At 50.9% G+C, this 17,594-nt stretch overlaps 1 protein-coding gene and 1 long non-coding RNA gene across 3 annotated transcripts in view; one reads left to right on the forward strand and one right to left on the reverse strand.

The window, feature by feature from the left end:
• The first annotated feature begins 969 nt into the window (after positions 1-969).
• The window catches only part of LOC128577710 (uncharacterized), a 30,503-nt gene continuing 13,878 nt past the window's right edge, over positions 970-17,594 (forward strand). Inside the window, exon 1 of the long non-coding RNA XR_008377617.1 lies at positions 970-1,030. This is a non-coding gene — a long non-coding RNA (uncharacterized LOC128577710). The remainder of the gene's footprint in view (positions 1,031-17,594) is intronic.
• On the reverse strand, positions 12,441-17,418 carry NMRK2 (nicotinamide riboside kinase 2). 2 transcript variants are annotated; one of them, XM_053579982.1, is made up of 7 exons: positions 17,266-17,416; positions 14,815-14,905; positions 14,290-14,338; positions 14,045-14,195; positions 13,471-13,542; positions 13,076-13,182; positions 12,441-12,777 (listed from the first exon to the last, which is right to left on the reverse strand). In XM_053579982.1, the coding sequence occupies exons 1-7, from the start codon at positions 17,289-17,291 to the stop codon at positions 12,692-12,694; spliced, it is 582 nt and encodes a 193-aa protein (XP_053435957.1). In that variant the 5' UTR covers positions 17,292-17,416; the 3' UTR covers positions 12,441-12,691. The 2 variants fall into 2 exon arrangements, with proteins under 2 accessions (XP_053435957.1, XP_053435963.1); XM_053579988.1 differs by lacking the exon at positions 13,471-13,542 and having other exon boundaries at positions 17,266-17,418.

The raw sequence follows: 17,594 nt of genomic DNA on the forward strand, positions 1-17,594 counted from the left end.
GATCCTGGGAGAGGAAGTGACTGGCTTGTTCGAATAATTCTGGGGTGTGATGGCTCAGCAACTGTAGTTCAGTGGCTAGGGCGCCAGCCACATACACCAGAGCTGGGGGGTTCAAATTCAGCCTGGGCTTACTAAACAACAATGACAACTACAACCAAAAAATAGCCGGGCGTTGTGGCGGGCGCCTGTAGTTCCAGCTACTTGGGAGGCTGGGGCAAGAGAATCGCTTAAGCCCAGAGTTTGAGGTTGCTGTGAGCTGTGATACCACAGCACTCTACCCAGGGTGACATAGTGAGACTGTCTCAAAAAAAAAAATTCTGGGGCTTGCAGGGAATTGAAATATGCTACTCAGGGATAAGAAGGAATTGTGCCCAGTCTCCGATGGAGGAGGGCTGTTTGGCCAGGGAATCTCGTGTGTAGGAGTCTAGGGAAAGCCTTCCTGGAGACATTAAAGCAGCACAGGACAGTGAGCTGTAATTTTAGGCCCTATGCTGCATCTGGGATTGGGTTCCATACCTTGCAAATTGAGTCAGCCTTGGGTTTGAACAAATTCTGCTTGGGCTCTTGGCAAACATTACTGCCTCCCTTTCCCTGAGGAACAGGGACTCCGCTGCCTCTCAAGGTGGTGCTGAAGGTGGAAGGAAGGGGTGTTTCAGGATCTGGCACATAGCAGGGGCCCCTCACTATGAATCTTATTAGATTGGCAGGGCTCAGACATGGTAATGGCCAAATCATGCTGGGCTGAGTGAGCATAGCCACTTTTTGTAGATTAGAGGACGCTCTGTGTGCTCTTTGCCCTGGCACAGGGCCCAGCATTCAAAGCAGGTGCTAGGAGCAGGGCTGGGCCCAGCCAAGCCCCAGTGGGGCCCTTGACCATACACGGTCAAGCAGCCACTGCTGCTATTAATAACTGCCTTCCCTGTGCCCGGGGCATGGTGGGGAGGCTTCTATAAAGCCAGGCCTGCTAGCCCCCAGCGGCTCCTTCAGCCCCTGAGAACCTTAACCCCCCTGTTGTGAGACAAAAAGAAAAGTAAGTACCAAAACCATTTCCCTGTCCCTCTGCTCGGCCCCATGCAGACCAGCCCCATGTCGTGGCCTGAAAGTGAGACACAGAACAGTGGCGAAATGAGATACCCCACTCATAGGACGTCTGAAACACAGATGCTCGGTGGCACTTAGCTGTCCCAGGAGGTCTGGTGGCCTCCAGGACAGCCTAGGCCTGTCTCAGCCTGAGGCAGAGTGGAGAAGATAGCAGTGGGGAGGGGAAGGAGGTGGCTCAGTTGTCTGGGGGCTGGGCCTTCTCACTAGTTATCTTTGCCCCAGAGGGGACAGAGCTGGGACCCTCAACCCAGGCCAGGAAACCCTAAGGATGCATGTGTATCTTGCAGTGATGTGGCCATGGTGATGACTCCCCTCAGTGCCGGGGGTGAATGCAAGGACAAGGGAGGGGTCTTCTTCCCTTATGTCCCTCTCTTTTGTCCCTCCCTCACCCCCATCTGTCCTGGGGTCTCCTGGCCCTCTAGGGTCTCACAGTCTGAAGGTCCTTCTATGGGAGGACTTACAGGCTGTGTCCAGAGTGAGCCCTATTTGCACTGGCTGAACCCTGGGAGCTGCCCAGCTTCCCCACCACCACTTCTCAACCTTGAAGAGGGATGGACCCTGGTCTTCTTCAGGCTCAGTCGTTTCTCGACCTCATTGAGTAATGGGGACAGGGAGGAGATGATAATTTCTTGGGACTTCCAGCTCACCCCAGAATGTGCTGGACAGATGTGGGGGACTCCTGGGCAGGGCCGAGGGTATGCAGTGGTCTAAGGCCATCTGCCACACCCTATTGCTCCTGCAACTGGCTTCTCCCCAGGCCCCAGGCCTTGGCTGGACCCCACCTGTCCCTGAGGACAGCCCGTTTTAGGGGCCTGGTGGCTAGGAGTCTGGGGCACCTGAGCCAGGTGGCCTTTGGAGATGACAGCTTTGGCACTGGTGGGACTGGGGTGGCGGCAGCAGTATAACTGCTGATTAAGGGCCACCGAGTGTTACCTGACCTGAGTGTCAGATGCCTGGGGGAGGGGAGACCTGAAGTAGAGTTGGGGAGTCAGCCCTGCAGCTCAGTCCTTTGCCCCGCAGGGCCTCTGCCAGGTGGGTTTCAGTCTCTCCCTTCTGGTGGCTGTCAGGACTTTTGGGGAAGGGCCCCAGTGCAGAGTCCCGGGCCTGGGTGATCAGGGGGTGGGGTGGGTGCTCTGGTCCTGCGTGGAAGGGACTGTGTTGAGGGTCAGGTGGGGTAACATCTCTCCAGCAGGGAGGGGGGACAGACTGGCTTCCTAGTTGGCCTAATGGGGTTCCACCTGTCCCCTTAAGGCCCCTGGAATCCCAAGACACCCCTCTGTAATGCCTCCCAGGGGGCCCTCAACTAAGCGGTCCCTATTCTAGGCACTAGTCTCCTGACCTCATGCAGGCACACAGAGAGCCCTGAATCCCACAAGACTGGGCAGGTGGCCCTCAGTTCCTCTGTCCTCCCCCATGCCCCAGAGGTCACTCTGGGCCTGCAGCGGTCAGGGAAGGGGCCCTATCAGGGAACCTTCAACAAAGCCCAGCCTCACCCGGCCAAGTTCCTTGGGGCTGGAGCATGACTTGGCCAGAGAGGTGTCAGCCGGAGAGGTGTCAGCCACTGGATGGGTTGGTGTCTGGGGCCATGTGTGCACTATGTGTCCCAGGGCACCTCAACGGAGTAGAGGTGTGTGTGTGTGTGTGTGTGTGTGTGTGGGCAGACTGCCCTTCAGAGAAGGGTCACTCCCCCTTAGCACTGTGGACATTAAGGTGGGTCCTCTGGGGTGGGAGCCGTCCTGGGCACTGCAGGTGCTGAGTCCCTGGCTCCCACCCACCCTGGGAGGCTAGGAGGCCCCCCTAGTATGACAACCACAGATGTCCCCATATATCACCCAGTGTCCCTTGTGGGAGGTAGAATTGTCCCCCAGTGAGAACCACTGACCTAAGGAAGGCAAGGGCACTCAGTGCTGGTGACCATGGGGGTGGCTTCAGGTGATTTTAAGCATTTCTTAGTAGTTCTAAAGTTTATTTTCACGTATATCAGAATATTTGAGTTTTCCTGTGTAATGCTATTAAGTGTCTTTTCCAAAGGAATTTAGTTAAAATCAATAGGATAAGTGAGACCCATGAGAAAAACTAACCAGGGCACAGTTTGGGGGTCTCTGCAGCTGTAGCCCCTACTGTGAGGGCAGGATGGGGATGAGGGCTCCGGAGGAGCTGAGTCAGGCAGGTGGGTGCTGGGGGACTTGGGGAATCAGCAGGACCTTGAGGGAATCCCAGGGAACTGGAGCCTGTGGCAGGGGCATCTCTCTTGTAGTAAAGGAAGCCCCTAGGCACCTGGATCCTCATATTAGCCCAGGCACAGGACAGTGGACACACCTGGGTTGCCAGGCTTATTCCCCTGGCTTCCAATCTCTATTCCACCTGTCCTTGGGCACAGGATTCTGCTCCCTCAACCTCCATTTCCTCTTTTACAAAAGGGACTATTGCACACACCTCACAGAGTGAGCAGTGGGGAGAGCCTGAACCCTGTTGGATGCCTAGAGGGCTGACCTGGTGTGGGGTCTGGCCTGGGTGGTAGCCAGTCTTGCCTCTTTATCATGGTGAACAGCAGCACCGGCTGTAAACCTAGCAGCACCCATAACACCAGTGTCCAGTGCTGCGCTGAGCACACAAGAGAGGAAACTGAGGCACACAGGTGAAATGTTGCCTGCTAGAGGCCAGCTTGTCAAGGGAGTGGCAGGGCCTGCCACGGTTTGGGCCAAGGCGTCTGGATTCCAGAGCCACCCGTCTGCATTCTGGCCTGTGTGGCTTCAGGGTGTCCCCTCATGGCTGACTGAAGGGAATCTTGGAAGCAGGAGGGGTTGCATCTGATGTGTCTTTGAGAAGCTCAAATCACTGGTTGTATCTTTGGAGGGTGGGGATTACAAAGCAAACAGGGGTTGGTGTAACTAATCAGGGTGCCTAGAGCCTGGCCAAGCTCAGGCAGCACTGGGGTGAGATTTCCTGGGCCCCTCAGACCATACTGGGAGGGCTGACAGGGTCTCTTCCCAGGATATGGGAGGGAAGACACCAGTCCAGACAGGGTTATGGGAGCAGCCTGGCCACTCTTTCTTAGCTGTGGAAGACCACAGGGTTGACATTTGACAGACCCAACTCAAACCTTGGCTCTGCTAGGTGACCTTGGGCAAGTCCATTTCCCTTTTTGAACCCTGTAGAAATGGGTCGTGGAGTAATCTGACTTCTCCCAGCTATTGGTTCCCTTTAGGGTGACTAACTCTCCTAGTTTTCCTGGGAACACAGGACCTTCTGTGCTAAAACTAGGACCATTCTAGGCAAACTGGGATGAGTTAGTTACACTAATGCTTTTGTTTTCATTGAGAAAAACATTTTTGGTAAAATACACATAACATAAAATGTGCCATTTTAGCCTCACTTTCTTGCCCCCAGTAGAGTACTGTGGCATCATAGCTCATGGCAACCACAAACTCTTGGGCCCAAGTGATCCTTTTGCTTCAGCCTCCTGAGTAGCTGGGACTATAGTAATGTCTATACAATGAAAAGTTGTGGGGTATCACCTGTGGCTCAGTGGGCAGGGTGCTGGCCCCATATACCCAGGGTGGCGGGTTTGAACCCGGCCCTGGCCAAACTGCAGCAAAAAGAAATAGCTGGGCATTGTGGCAGGTGCCTGTAGTCCCAGCTATTCGGGAGGCTGAGGCAAGAAAATCACCTAAGCCCAGGAGTTGGAGGTTGCTGTGACCTATGACACCACGGCACTCTACCAAGGGTGATAAAAAAAAAAAAAAAGAAAAGTTGTGACTAACAATTTATGGCTACTTTTAGCGTCAGGGTCTTGCTTTTGCTCAGGCTGGTCTCGAGCTCCTGAGCTCAAGTGATCCATCCACCTCAGCCTCCCAGGGTGCTGCTAGGATTACAGGTGTGAGCCACTGTGCCAGGCCCCATTTTAGCCATTTTTAAGTGCACAGTTCAGTGATATTAAGCACATGTGCTTGGTTATGCAGCCATCACCACCCTCCATCTCCAGAACTTTCTCATTCTTCTTGTCCCCATGAAACACTAACTCCCTACCCTTTCCCAGGCCCTGGCACCCACCATTCTACTTCCTGTCTCCGTGACTCTGACTCTAGGGACCTCCTATGAGTGGAATCAGTCAGGATTTGTCCTTCTGTGTTGGACTCCGATCACTGAGCATCATGTCCTCAAGTCTACCCACACTGTAGCCTCTGTCAGAGCCGCCTTCTTTTTAGTGGCTGAGTGATATACCAGTGTGTGGATGGGCCTCATTGTACTTATCCATCCATCTGTAGATAGACATTTGGGCTGTTTCTACCTTTTGGCTATTTGTGAATGGTGCTGTTGTGAACATGGGAGTGCAGGTATTTCTTTGAATCTCTGCTTTCCATTCCTGTGGGTAGATACCTAAGAGTGGACTTGCTGAGTCTTATGGTAATTCTGTTTAATTCTTTGGCTACACCATGTTGCATTGCCACCAGCGGTGCAGAAGGGTTCCAGTTTCTCCCCATCCTCGCTAACACTTGTCATCATGTTTCTTTGAGTTGGTCACTTTATGCACTCTACTGTTCATCTTCTTTTTTTTTTTTTTAAACAATAATGACCAATGTGCTTAAGTGGCCATGCAGAGCTCTGGCTGCCCTGGAACCACCTCTCCTGTGTCCCTGTCCTGGACTATTTTGGGCACAGTGACCGGCAGATCATCCTTACCATGTTTCATGCTGTGGCAAAGGACAAGCCTTGGCAAATGTCCTCTTCTTCCTCATTTTGTTGCACTCCTGCCCGTCCTTCAGGGCACAGGGACCTCAGACACTGCCTATCCCCAACTCTAGACCATGCATATCTGTCAGCCTGCATTTCCCGCAAAAGGGTAGATAGTAAATATTTTTAGCTTTGCAGACTAGACTATTTCTGTCTCAGAGACTCAACTCAGCCATTGTAGTGCCAAAGCAGCCACAGACCACACGTACGCAAATGAATGTGGCCCAGTGCCAATAAGACTTTATTTATAGGCACTGAAATTCGAATTCCATACAATTTACACGTGTCAGAAAATTTACTTCTTCCCCCCCTCACCCCACCCCTGATCATTTAAAAATGTAAAACCATTCTGGGGCAGTGCCTGTGGCTCAATGAGTGGGGTGGTGTATTCGAACCTGGCCTCGGCCAAACTGTAACAAAAAGTAGCTGGGCGTTGTGGTGGGTGCCTATGGTCCCAGCTGCTTGGGAGGCTGAGGCAAGAGAATCGCCTAAACCCAAGAGCTGGAGGTTGCTGTGAGCTGTGTGACAGCCACTGCACTCTACCGAGGGCAACAAAGTGAGACTCTGTCTCTCTGAAAAAAAAAAAAAAAGGGTGGCTCCTGTGGCTCAGTGGGTGGGGTGCTGGCCCCATTTACTGAAGGTGCTGGGTTTGAACCCGGACCTGGCCAAACTGCAATAAGGAATGGCCAGGCATTGTGGCAGGCACCTGTGGTCCTGGCTGCTCCAGAGGCTGAGGTAGGAAAATTGCCTAGGCCCAGGAGCTGGAGGTTGCTGTGAGCTGTGTGACTCCACGGCACTCTGCCCAGGGTGATAAAATGAGACTCTGTCTTTCCAAAAAAAAAAAAAAAAGTAAAACCATTCTTAGCTCTTAGGCTGTATAAAGAAATCAGGCCATAGAAGCTGATGTTGAATGAACTGTTTAGTATCCCATTAAAGCATTATAAGTCCAATTTATTAGTGTGGCAGTAATGTGCTGTTAATGAGTAGATGGTCATTAACGCATTTTTTATTAAAGTCACAAATATTGAAAATACCGATGAATAAAATACAAGTCACATTGTGCATATGTTGTTTTGTTTTGTTTCTTATCAAGTCCTTAAGGATTTTTAAAAGAGTCATATGAAGATAGAATTCACATACCATACAATCAACCCATTTGATGTGTATACTGTAATTTTTCAAGTACATTCACAGGGTTATACAACCATTAATGAAAGCAATTTTAGGAAATTCTTTTCCCCTAAAAAGGAAGCCCCATACCTGTCAGCAGTCACTCCCTCCTCCCTCTCCAGCCCCTAGTGATCACAAATCCACTTCCCGTCCCTGTGGATCTGCTTGTTCTGGACATTTCATATAAATGGGGTCACACACTGTGTGTCCTTCTGTGTCTGTTTTTCTCGCTGAGCACAATGTCCTCAAGGTCCATCCACGTTGTAGCCTGTGTCAGAGCCTTGTCCTTTTTTGTGGCAGCTCAGTGATAGTCCATCGCATGTAGGACCATATTACATTTATCCATTCATACATTCATGGACGGATATTTGGCGGGTTTCTACTTTTTTCTTTGCATACTGGAAAATGGGATGAAATCAATCGCAGCTATTACAAATAATGCTGCTTGCTGTCAACAAGCATTACAAGTTTTTATGTGGCTGTACGTGAGTTCAGTTCTCTTGAATATACACGTAGGAGCGTAATTGCTGGGTCACGTGGTACTCTACCTTTCACCTTTTGAGAAACTTCCAAACTGTTTCCCACAGCAGCTGCACCTTTTGACGTTCCTGCCAGTAATGTTCTTAGGGGATCCAGTTTCTCTACGTTTTTTTCTTTTTGGGGGGACAGAGTCTGACTTTGTCATCCTCAGTAGTTGGGACATAGCTCACAGCAACCTCAAACTCTTGGGCTCAAGCAAGTCTTGCCTCAGCTTCTGGAGTAGCTGGGACTACAAGGCGCCCTCCATGACACCTGACTATTTTTAGAGATGGGGTCTTGCTCCTGCTCAGGTTGGTCTGGAACTCCTGAGCTCAGCCAATCCACCCACCTCGACCTCCCCTTGTTCCTCCACATTCTAAGCTTGTTATTGTCTGTGTTTCTGACCGCAGCTGTGCTGGTGGGTGTGGGGGTATCTACTGTGGTTTTGATCTGCATCTCCCTATGTTAATGATGTCAAGCCTCTCTCCTTGTGCTTCTTGGCTATTCTGTTATCTTCTTTGGAGAAATGTCTGTGCATATCCTTTGCCCAAGTTTAAATTGGGTTGTTTGTCTTTGTATTGTTGAGTTGTAAGAATTCTTTATATATTCTAGATGTAAGTTTCTTATCTGATGCATAATTCGCAAATCTTTTCTCCCATTCTGGGTTGTCTTTTCACTTTCACTATGGTGTGTGCATTAGTCTTCTCCAGTTGCTATAACAAGATATCACAGACTGGCTGGCTTAAACAACAGAAAATTAATGTCCCGCATTCTGGAAGCTGGCAGTTCAAGACCAAGGTGCTGGCAGGGCTGGTGTCTTCTGAGGCCTTTCTCTTTGGCATGTAGATGGCCATCTTCTCCCTGTGTCCTCACATGGTCATCCCTCTGTGTCTGTCTGTGTCCTTATCTCCTTTTCTTATGTGGACACCAGTCACACTGGATTAGGGCCCACCCTAATGGCCTCATTGTACCTTAATTACCTTTTTATTTGGCTCCTCACATACTCAGCTGCTCTGGGGTGTTGGAGAGACAACATATGAATTTGGGGGGAACACAATTCAGCCCATATAGTCTTTATTGTTGTTTGTTTGTTTTGAACAGGGAGAGACTTAACAGATTCAAATTCTCCTTAAATAAGTGAGGACTCTTGGAGGTTCCAAGCCATGAGCACACACAGCTTGGGCCCTTCTGACTCTCTGGCTGTGAGCCCTTTTGCCTCTCTGTAAGGTCCCCTGATGTCCCCTCAGGCAAGTAGCTCAGGAGACCCACCAACCCTGTTGGTTCACCAGGGACTGAAGGATTTCCCAGGATGCAGGGCTTTTATGGCTAAAACTGAGGAAGTCCCAAGCAATCAAGGACAAATTGGTCACCTGTTAGGTGACCTGAATGGGGTCTTTGGGTTGGGGAGAGGGATTCCATGAGGCCTTTGCTGAGCTGGGTACCAAGGGAGAGCCCTTCACTCACCTACATCCGCTGGTCTGGCAGCAAAGCCTGGAAACAGGAAATAGCACTGGGCTTGTGATGGGACAGCAGCTACTGGTGGGGAGAAAGCAGATCTCAGCTCCATCTGTCCATCTATCCCTCCATCTACCCTTCCATCCATCCATCCGCTCACCCATCCATCAACTATCCATTCACCCACCTATCCACCCACCTATCCATCCATCTGCTCACCCACCTGTCCAGCCATCCATTCCACCCACCAATCCATCCACTCACTATCCATCCATACATGCATCCACCTCTCCTTCTATCCATCCATCAACTCATTGGTCAACTCACCCTTCCATTCGTCTCTCTGTCCATCTATTCCTCTGTCCATCTGTCAATCCATCTCATCTACTCATCTGTCAGTCCATCTGTCCATCCCTCCATTAATCTATCAGCCCTCTGCTTTCCATGCTCTCTTTTGTGCCTTGCTCTGTGGTGGGTCTGGAGGCCAGAGGAGGGAAGAAGTGAAGGGCATGAACTGGGGGAGGGGGGACAGCTCTGGGCTGGGGCAGAGGAATTGAGCAGTTTCCTGAGAGTGTGGGACTCCTGTTCTGGAGCCAGGCAGAAGAAAGAAGTGGCACTCACAGGGGCAGAGCTCACAGGACTGCCCCAGTGCCTGGCCAGTTCTGTGGAGAAGAGCAGGGGCACACAGAAAGCCCATTACATGCCCCACACATGGGAAGCCTGGGGATGTGAGATGAGGTGCCTGGGCCATGGGGCAAGCTAGGGGCAGGCACTGGATGCCCAAAGGCCTTGCTCTACCACCTTCTCCTCCACTCACTCCAAATATAGCAAGGAAGCAACGCACACTGGGACTGTCACATACCCATGAGATCATGCCCTCCCTTCTCCCTTCCTGCTTTCCTTTTCTTTTTATTGAGGTGGAATTCACATAACATAAAACTGACCATTTTATTTATTTTTTAAAAATTTATTATTACTTTGTTTTTGAGACAGAGTGTCACTATATTGCCCTTGGTAGAGTGCCGTGGTGTCACAGCTCACAGCAATCGCAAACTCTTGGGCTTAAGTAATTCTGTTGTCTCAGCCTTCCAAGTAGTTGGCACTACAGGCCTGGCAATGTTTTTCTTGCATTTGTCATTGTTGTTTAGCTAGCCCAGCCTGGACTTGAACCCGCCAGCCTCAGTGCATGTGGCTGGTGCTGTAGCCACTGTGCTATGGGCACTGAGCCTAAATTTTTTATTTTTTTTGAGACAGAGTCTCACTTTGTGACCCTGGGTAGAGTGCCATGGCATCATAGCTCACAGCAACCTCAAACTCTTGGGCTCAAGTGATCCTCTTGCCTCAGTGTCCCAAGTAGCTGGGACTACAGTTGCCTGCCACAACGCCCGACTATTTTTTAGAGACGGGGTCTCCCTCTTGCTCAGGCTGGTCTCAGACTCCTGAGCTCAGGCAGTCCAACTGCCTTGGCCTCCCAGAGTGCTGGGATTACAGGCGTGAGCCACTGCACTGAGCCTTAAAATTGACCACTTTAAAGTAAACAATTCAGTGGCATTTACTACATTCACAATGTTGCGCAACCACTGCCTCTCCAGTTCCATAAGGTTTTTGTCACTCAAAAATAAAACCCATCCCCATTGGCAGTCATTCTTCACTCCCCTTCCCTGACCCTGGCAACCATAAACCCATTTTTTATCTGTATAATTTGTCTGTTCTGGATGTTTCCTGTCTTTTTGTGACTGACCTCTTTCTCTTAATGTCCTCAAGGTTCATCCACTTTGCAGCATGGATCAGAACATCATTTCTTTTTATTTATTTATGTTTTTTTTGCCGTTTTTGGCCGGGGCTGGGTTTGAACTTGCCACCTCCGGTATATGGGGCCAGTGCCCTACTCCTTGAGTCACAGGCACTGCCCAGAACTTCATTTGTTTTTAAGGCTGAATCATATATACATATATATATATACATACATACATATATATATATATTTTTTTTTTTGTAGAGGCAGAGTCTCACTTTATTGCCCTCAGTAGAGTGCCGTGGCATCACACAGCTCACAACTCCTGGGCTTAGGCGATTCTCTTATCTCAGCCTCCCAAGTATCTAGGACTATAGGCGCCCATCACAACGCCCGGCTATTTTTCTGTTGCAGTTTGGCCAGGACCGGGTTTGAACCTGCCACCCTTGGTATATGAGGCCAGAGCCCTACTCACTGAGCCCCCAGGTGCCACCCTTTCTTTTTTTTTTTGTGACAGAGTCTCACTATGCAAGGCTGAATCATATTTAATCATATGGACTGACTACACTGTGTTTTTCCATTCTTTCCTTGATGGACATTTGGGCTGTTTCCACCGTTTGGCTATTGTGAATCATGCTGCTATGAACATTTGTGAATGCGCTTTTTTGGGGCTGGGGGAGACAGAGTCTCATTATGTGGCATCATAGCTCACAGCAACCTCAAAGTCTTGGGCTCAAGCGATCCTCTTGCCTCAGCTTCCCCAGTACCTGGGTCTATAGGCCACAACACCTGCTAGTTTTTCTTTTTTTCTTTTTTGAGACAGAGTCTCACCTTGTTGCCCTGGGTAGAGTGCTATGGCATCATAGCTCACAGCAACCTCAAACTCTTAGGCTCAAGTGATCCTCTTGCCTCAGCTTCCCAAGTAGCTGGGACTATAGGCACCTGCCACAATGCCTCGCTATATTTTACAGACAGGGTCTTGCTCTTGCTCAGGATGGTCTCGAACTCCTGAGCTCAAGCAATCTACCCCTCGGCCTCCCAGAGTGGTGAATGCACTTTTGTTTGAACATCTGCTTTCAATTCTTTTGGGTATATTCCTGGGAGTGGAATTGCTGGGTCATATGATTATGGATTTTTTCTTTTCTTCTCCTCTTCCCTATAATTTGTAAATGGTTACTGACTTTGTCCAAACCTGTCTGGACTACAGAGGTTTTCAGGCCTTTGGGCTGTGGGCTGATGACTGAAATTCCATGGCTGGCCATGAGGTGTCACCCTCAGGTCAAGGGGTGCCCCAACCCCTTCTGCCAGCCCTGGGCAAAAAGAATGTCGTCTGGGGAGACTTACATTCAAATTTCAGCTCCACCAGCTATGCTGAGCCTCAGTTTACCCCTCCATGAAATGGGCATAAATAATGTCTCACCAAGGTTGCTGGGAGGATTCAGGGAGACATGAGTTCCTGGACAGGAAGTGTGGGCTTTGTGAACATTCTGGTTCCGTCACAGAGAACAAAGACAGGATGAGGGTAGAGGAGGGATAAGGTCAGGGAAGAGCCAGGGCAACCTCAGGAAATTCGTGAAAGCTCCCAGGAAATTTCTCCTTTGGTGAAACTAAGGTTTCACAGACACCCCCCCACACACACAAGCAGCCCACTGGGCACATTAAGTGGCCACTGATGAACCAAGGAGAGGGGACAGGACCTCAAACAGAACATGCTGGACACTGGTGATTAAAAAACAGGACCCAGTTTAATAACTCAAGCCATGTGAAGGTCACAAGGATAGCTTGGGGCTGAGACCCAGAGCCCTGAGACACAGAACTGGGGGTGGGGCCTCCATTCTCCCACGTCTACACAGACTCCCCAGAGGGAAACCGTCATGAAGTGTCTGGCTGGGACACCGCAGGCCTGGCTATTCTGTGGCCACAACCGTGTCTGGGTCCCTGCAGTCTGGAGGGGTGAACCAAGGTGGTGGCGGAGGCCTAGGAGTCATTCAGGAGTGAGTTCTGAATGTCTTCCAGGACCTGGTAGAAGAGCTCCTCTCGGGACTTCATGCCGTCCAGGTAGACTGGAATCAGAAAAGCTCCAGTCAGGGCTGCCGGGTCACCAGAGATGCTGCCAGGAGGAAGGTGGCAAGAGCCCGGGGCACAGGTGGCCTGCTAGCTCTAGGGAAGCCAACCGGCAGGGTCAGCCTGCTGGAATCAAACAGTTTCTGGGGGCAACAGCAAGAAGGACTGGTGGTGACACTTGAGGAGGGACTTTCAGTTTTCCCAAAGTAGGGAGGCTTAAAGGGCATTTAGGATACAGAGGAGCTGGGCTTAGGGTCCCCCAGGCAGGAAAAGGCCTGGTCTCACTCAGGACCTTACCCACTTCCACTTCATCCACTTCCATCTCTTGTTTATACTTCTGGTACATGGGCCACACATGGCCATCAAACAAGTTGGGAGGATCGGGGACTGTGTAGCTTCGTGTACTATCCAGGAAGACAGCAAGAATTAGGAATAGCCATGGTGCCCAAGGTCAGGCCAAGAACAGGCCCTGGAACTAGGCCACAGTAGGCACTGAGAAAGGGAACCCTAATTCAGTGGCCCCAGGAGCCACACTCTCCAGGCCTTGGGCTTAGGGTTCCTGGCACATAGCCCTGGCTGGCTAAGTGTCTCCTGCCTGCCATGTCCAGTGGCATTTTCTGGTTCATTCATGGTCCCATGGTGGACAGGACCTGTGGGAACCCCCACCCCAGCCCTGCAGCCTCCAGCCCCACCTTCTCCTCCATTTGCATTCTTCGTAGGGGATGGTCAGGAAGTACCGGCGGCTGTACAAGTCCACCAGGGGCCTGGGCAGGGGAAGAAGATATGGTTAGCCCCGGTGAGCTTCTCTGCAACCTTGGTCAAAATATACCCATGGCCTTGGCCTCTGGTGGTGGGGTGTGTCTGAGCCAGTGAGTTTAGGGGTCAGGGAGGGAACCAGCATTGGCCAACATCCCTTCAGCAACCTCCCCCGCAAAATGGAGTTACGCCTTTCCCCTTGTTTGGACGGACACAGAGCAGTACAAGTTTTTACCCAGTCACACAGCAAGGCTAGAGGGTCCACTTCAGGCTCCTGGTCTGTCTGAAAAGGCTGAAGTTCTAGGAGGAGGACTCAGTTTCCCCAGGAAGTTCCGCTGTTTGGCCCAGACCTGAGTTGATTCCAGCTCTGTCCCTGACTCCTGCCCTCCTGTTGCCCCTGGACCTTGGTGTCCCATTAGTCAACACAGAAATATGTCCAGACCCAGCCTGGGAGGACCCACGCAGGAGGGTCTGCATCCTTAGGGCTGGGACTAGCTCACACATACTCACTTGTAGCTGTAGAGTAGGAAGCCATCTAACAGGAGGATGTGGGTGTCTTCAGGCCAGACGCTGACCCCATGGGCACGAGCGAACTTCTGAGGGTTGCTCAGCCAGGCCTGCACGGTGCTCAGCATAGCCTCCATGTCCAGCGACTCTAGCACTAGGGGTGGGCAGGGCAGGTGTTGGAGGAGGGCTGGGGCCCAGGGACAGTGGGGGACCAGGTGTAGGCAAGACTGGGCCGCTGTTGGCCTTACCATCCCACTGCTTGAAGCCATCTTCCCCAACTGCTATTTGGTCTTGTGGCTGAAACAGAGGAGCCCAAATTGGGCTCAGTGCTTATTCCTACCTCACCCCCACCTTGGGGTGATGAAGTGCCCGGCTGGGGTGGAAGCCCTCAGTGGGGCTGCTGCTTACAGCTTCCAAGGTCCTGGGAGGAAAGGGGGCCCAGGGTGGCACCTGGATTGTCTCTCTCATTTCGTTAGCCTTCACCCATAACAGTACAGCCAGGGCAGGCTCAGAGCCCATTTGACAGATGGGAAAACTGAGGTGCACAGGAAGAAAGAGCATTTACTCAGAAGGTCACAATGCTGTGGGGACTGCTGTTTCCCCATCAGTCTAATGGGGGTTCCCCACTGTAATTGTGTCCAGTATAGTGGGTTGGGCATGTGTCCTTTGCTTTCCCAGAGCCACCCAAGAGGGGTTGGGCAGGGAGTGGAGGCTGGTGCTTGCCCACTTGACTGTGCCCCCTTCCCCTTCCACCCCCGGGGAAGGGCAGCCACCTTGAAAAAGTCATCCTGGTGGATCACACAGCAGTTGGGCAGCACCTTGAGTAGGCTGTTGGTTAGCGTTGTCTTGCCACCATTGGTCACACTAGTGAGAGAGCGTGTGTGAGGCTGCTCAGACCCCTCCGCTGGGAGAAAGCCAGGCAGTTCGGCTGGGAAGCCTCAGGCCCACCAGGGCTTGTCTGGGTCTGAGGACCTCCCTATAAATGATCTCTTCAGGATTAGACTTAAACAGAAAACAGAAAACTGTAAACTGTAGTGCAAAAAAGAGAACACTTATATTCACTGAGGATAAGAGAAGGCTTTCTGAGCAGAGAAAAGAGGCAGAAAGCATTGAAACAAAGCTAACACATACACAGACTTAGCATGTACCAAGGACATTCCACGTACTCCTTAATACGTGTGGGCTGACGTCATCCTCATGCAAACCCATGATGTACAACCTCCTTTGATGTACAACCTTGTTCATAACCAGGAAAAGACAAAAAGAAAAGGAAACGGGAAAAAAATACAGCTGGCAACATACAGGGGCTGGTTTGCCTGAGAAGGGCTGGTTACCCCATGGCAAAAGAGAACAAGAAATCTTGACTCCCAGAGCTTACAAAACACAAGGATCACCCTTGAAGCCTTTGTGGAATCCAATTCTCTTTGCCCCAATTATCACTATGGTAGGAATTCAGGCCATAAAGCAGGGTGTGAGACAAGGGAACAAACATAGCAGCTGTTAAAAAGGACTAAGGGGAATAGAGGGCCCCCATATGTTACTCAGAAGCAGGTGAGAAGATGCATGACATTGATATAGGTTGTCAGGAAAAGGCTTCTCTTCCTTTTTTTTTTTTTTTTTGTAGAGACAGAGTTTCACTTTATTGCCCTTGGTAGAGTGCCGTGGCGTCAAACAGCTCACAGCAACCTCCAACTCCTGGGCTTAGGCAATTCTCCTGCCTCAGCCTCCCGAGTAGCTGGGACTACAGGCACCCGCCACAACACCCGGCTATTTTTTGGTTGCAGTTTGGCCGGGGCTGGGTTTGAACCCGCCACCCTCGGTATATGGGGCCAGCACCCTGCTCACTGAGCCACAGGCGCCGCCCCCCCTTTTTTTTTCTGAGGCAGAGTCTCCTTTTTGTCACCCTGGGTAGAGTGCTATGACATCACAGCTCACAGCAACCTCCAACTCTTGGGCTTAAGTGATTCTTTTGCCTCAGCCTCCTGAGTAGCTGGGACTACAGGCGCCTGCCACAACACCCAGCTATTTTTTTGTTGCAGTTGTCATTGCTGTTTCAGCTGGCCAGGGCTGGGTTCGAACCCGCCACCCTGGGTATATGGGACTGGTGCCCTATGGACTGAGCCACAGGCGCCGCCCAAAAGCCTTCTCTTGTGCTCACATCTTGCTGCAGAATTTGCAGAACTGGCTCCAAAATGAAAATAAATGCCCCTTGCACAAAACAGGAATTTCAAGAGGTGGGGCATTAAACCAAGCTCTGGTTCTTTCTGGGGGTTGGGGCAGCTTAGGGAAGCAGCCCTGCCAATTAAACGTTTCCCTCATTATTGCTGGTAAAGCAGAGAGTTTGAGTCTTGAAGGAGAGGGAGAGGAAGAGGCTCTCGCCTGAGGTCACACACAAGGGGCTTCAAAGGCAGGTGTACACACACGTCCTGCCCAAGACATTGTGGGGATCTATCTCACTCACCCACATATCTGTCCCTGGGTTCTCCAATGATGGCCCCAAGTGGTTTTAGGGTCTTCTGCACTTAGGTTAATTTTCTATCCGGAATGATTTTTTTTTTTTTTTTTTTTTTTACCTCTAGTGGGAAATGTAAATTAAGATTTTTGCTTTTTGATGCTAAGGATAATCAGTGGGGGGAAATGATTTCTATTTGAAGAATAAAAAATTGACCTCAGTATCCAGCCTCTTTCTCTGCTGAGGGCATTGAGACACCCCCAGGGCAGAGTATCCTCCCTGTACTACTTAGATCAGGCGTCCTCAAACTGCGGCCTGCGGGCCACATGAAGCGGTGTGAATTGTATTTGTTCCCGTTTTGCTTTTTACTTCAAAATAAGATATGTGCAGTGTGCATAGGAATTTGTTCGTAGTTTTTTTGTTTAAACTATAGTCTGGCCCTCCAACAGTCTGAGGGACAGTGAATTGGCCCCCTGTTTAAAAAGTTTGAGGGAGCGGCCCCTGTGGCTCAAGGAGTAGGGCGCCGGTCCCATATGCCAGAGGTGGCTGGTTCAAACCCAGCCCCGGCCAAAAAAAACCACAAAAAAAAAAAAAAATAAAAAAATAAAAAGTTTGAGGACGCCTGACTTAGACCTTGGGTAATGGGCCCTTGACCTCAGGTGCCACCTGCAGCCTTCCCTTAATTCTCCAGCCTCTCCCGCCTATCCCGTGTCCCTTCCTCCCCCTCCTCCTCATCTGCCATCTCCTCCACTTCTTCTTCCTCCTTGCTCACCCTCCAATGCCCACGATGAGCTTCATGTCCACGAGTGGAGAGGCGGTGAGGACAGCGCTGGGTGGGTGGCTTCCAGGCGGCCCTAGCTGGGCTTCCCTTCATGGAGCCAACCCAGGGCCTTTATAGGTCTGGCAATCTAGAGGTGGCCAGAGGGAGGTGGCCCCCATGAAGAGGTGGGGGGGTGGGGAGGGCAAGGCTCGCAGCAGTCAGGGAAGGGCACCTGTTCCCACCTTGAATGGAAATAGCTCCTGGCTGCCTTTTGCCTAAATTAGTCACTCTGGCCAGACTAAGGATTGTCTCTCCCTCCTCCTTCCCCTCCCCTGCACCAC

Source organism: Nycticebus coucang, chromosome 2, assembly GCF_027406575.1.
Source record: "Nycticebus coucang isolate mNycCou1 chromosome 2, mNycCou1.pri, whole genome shotgun sequence".
Taxonomy (NCBI): Eukaryota; Metazoa; Chordata; class Mammalia; order Primates; family Lorisidae; genus Nycticebus; species Nycticebus coucang.

Excerpts from the sequence above, each read along its gene's own strand:
- NMRK2 (XM_053579982.1), bottom strand. The coding sequence starts at position 17,291 with ATGAAGCTCATCGTGGGCATTGGAGG. Across the intron at positions 14,906-17,265 it reads CTCATCGTGGGCATTGGAGG|TGTGACCAATGGTGGCAAGA; the intron begins GTGAGCAAGGAG and ends CTCTCTCACTAG. Across the intron at positions 14,339-14,814 it reads ACCAGGATGACTTTTTCAAG|CCACAAGACCAAATAGCAGT; the intron begins GTGGCTGCCCTT and ends CCTCTGTTTCAG.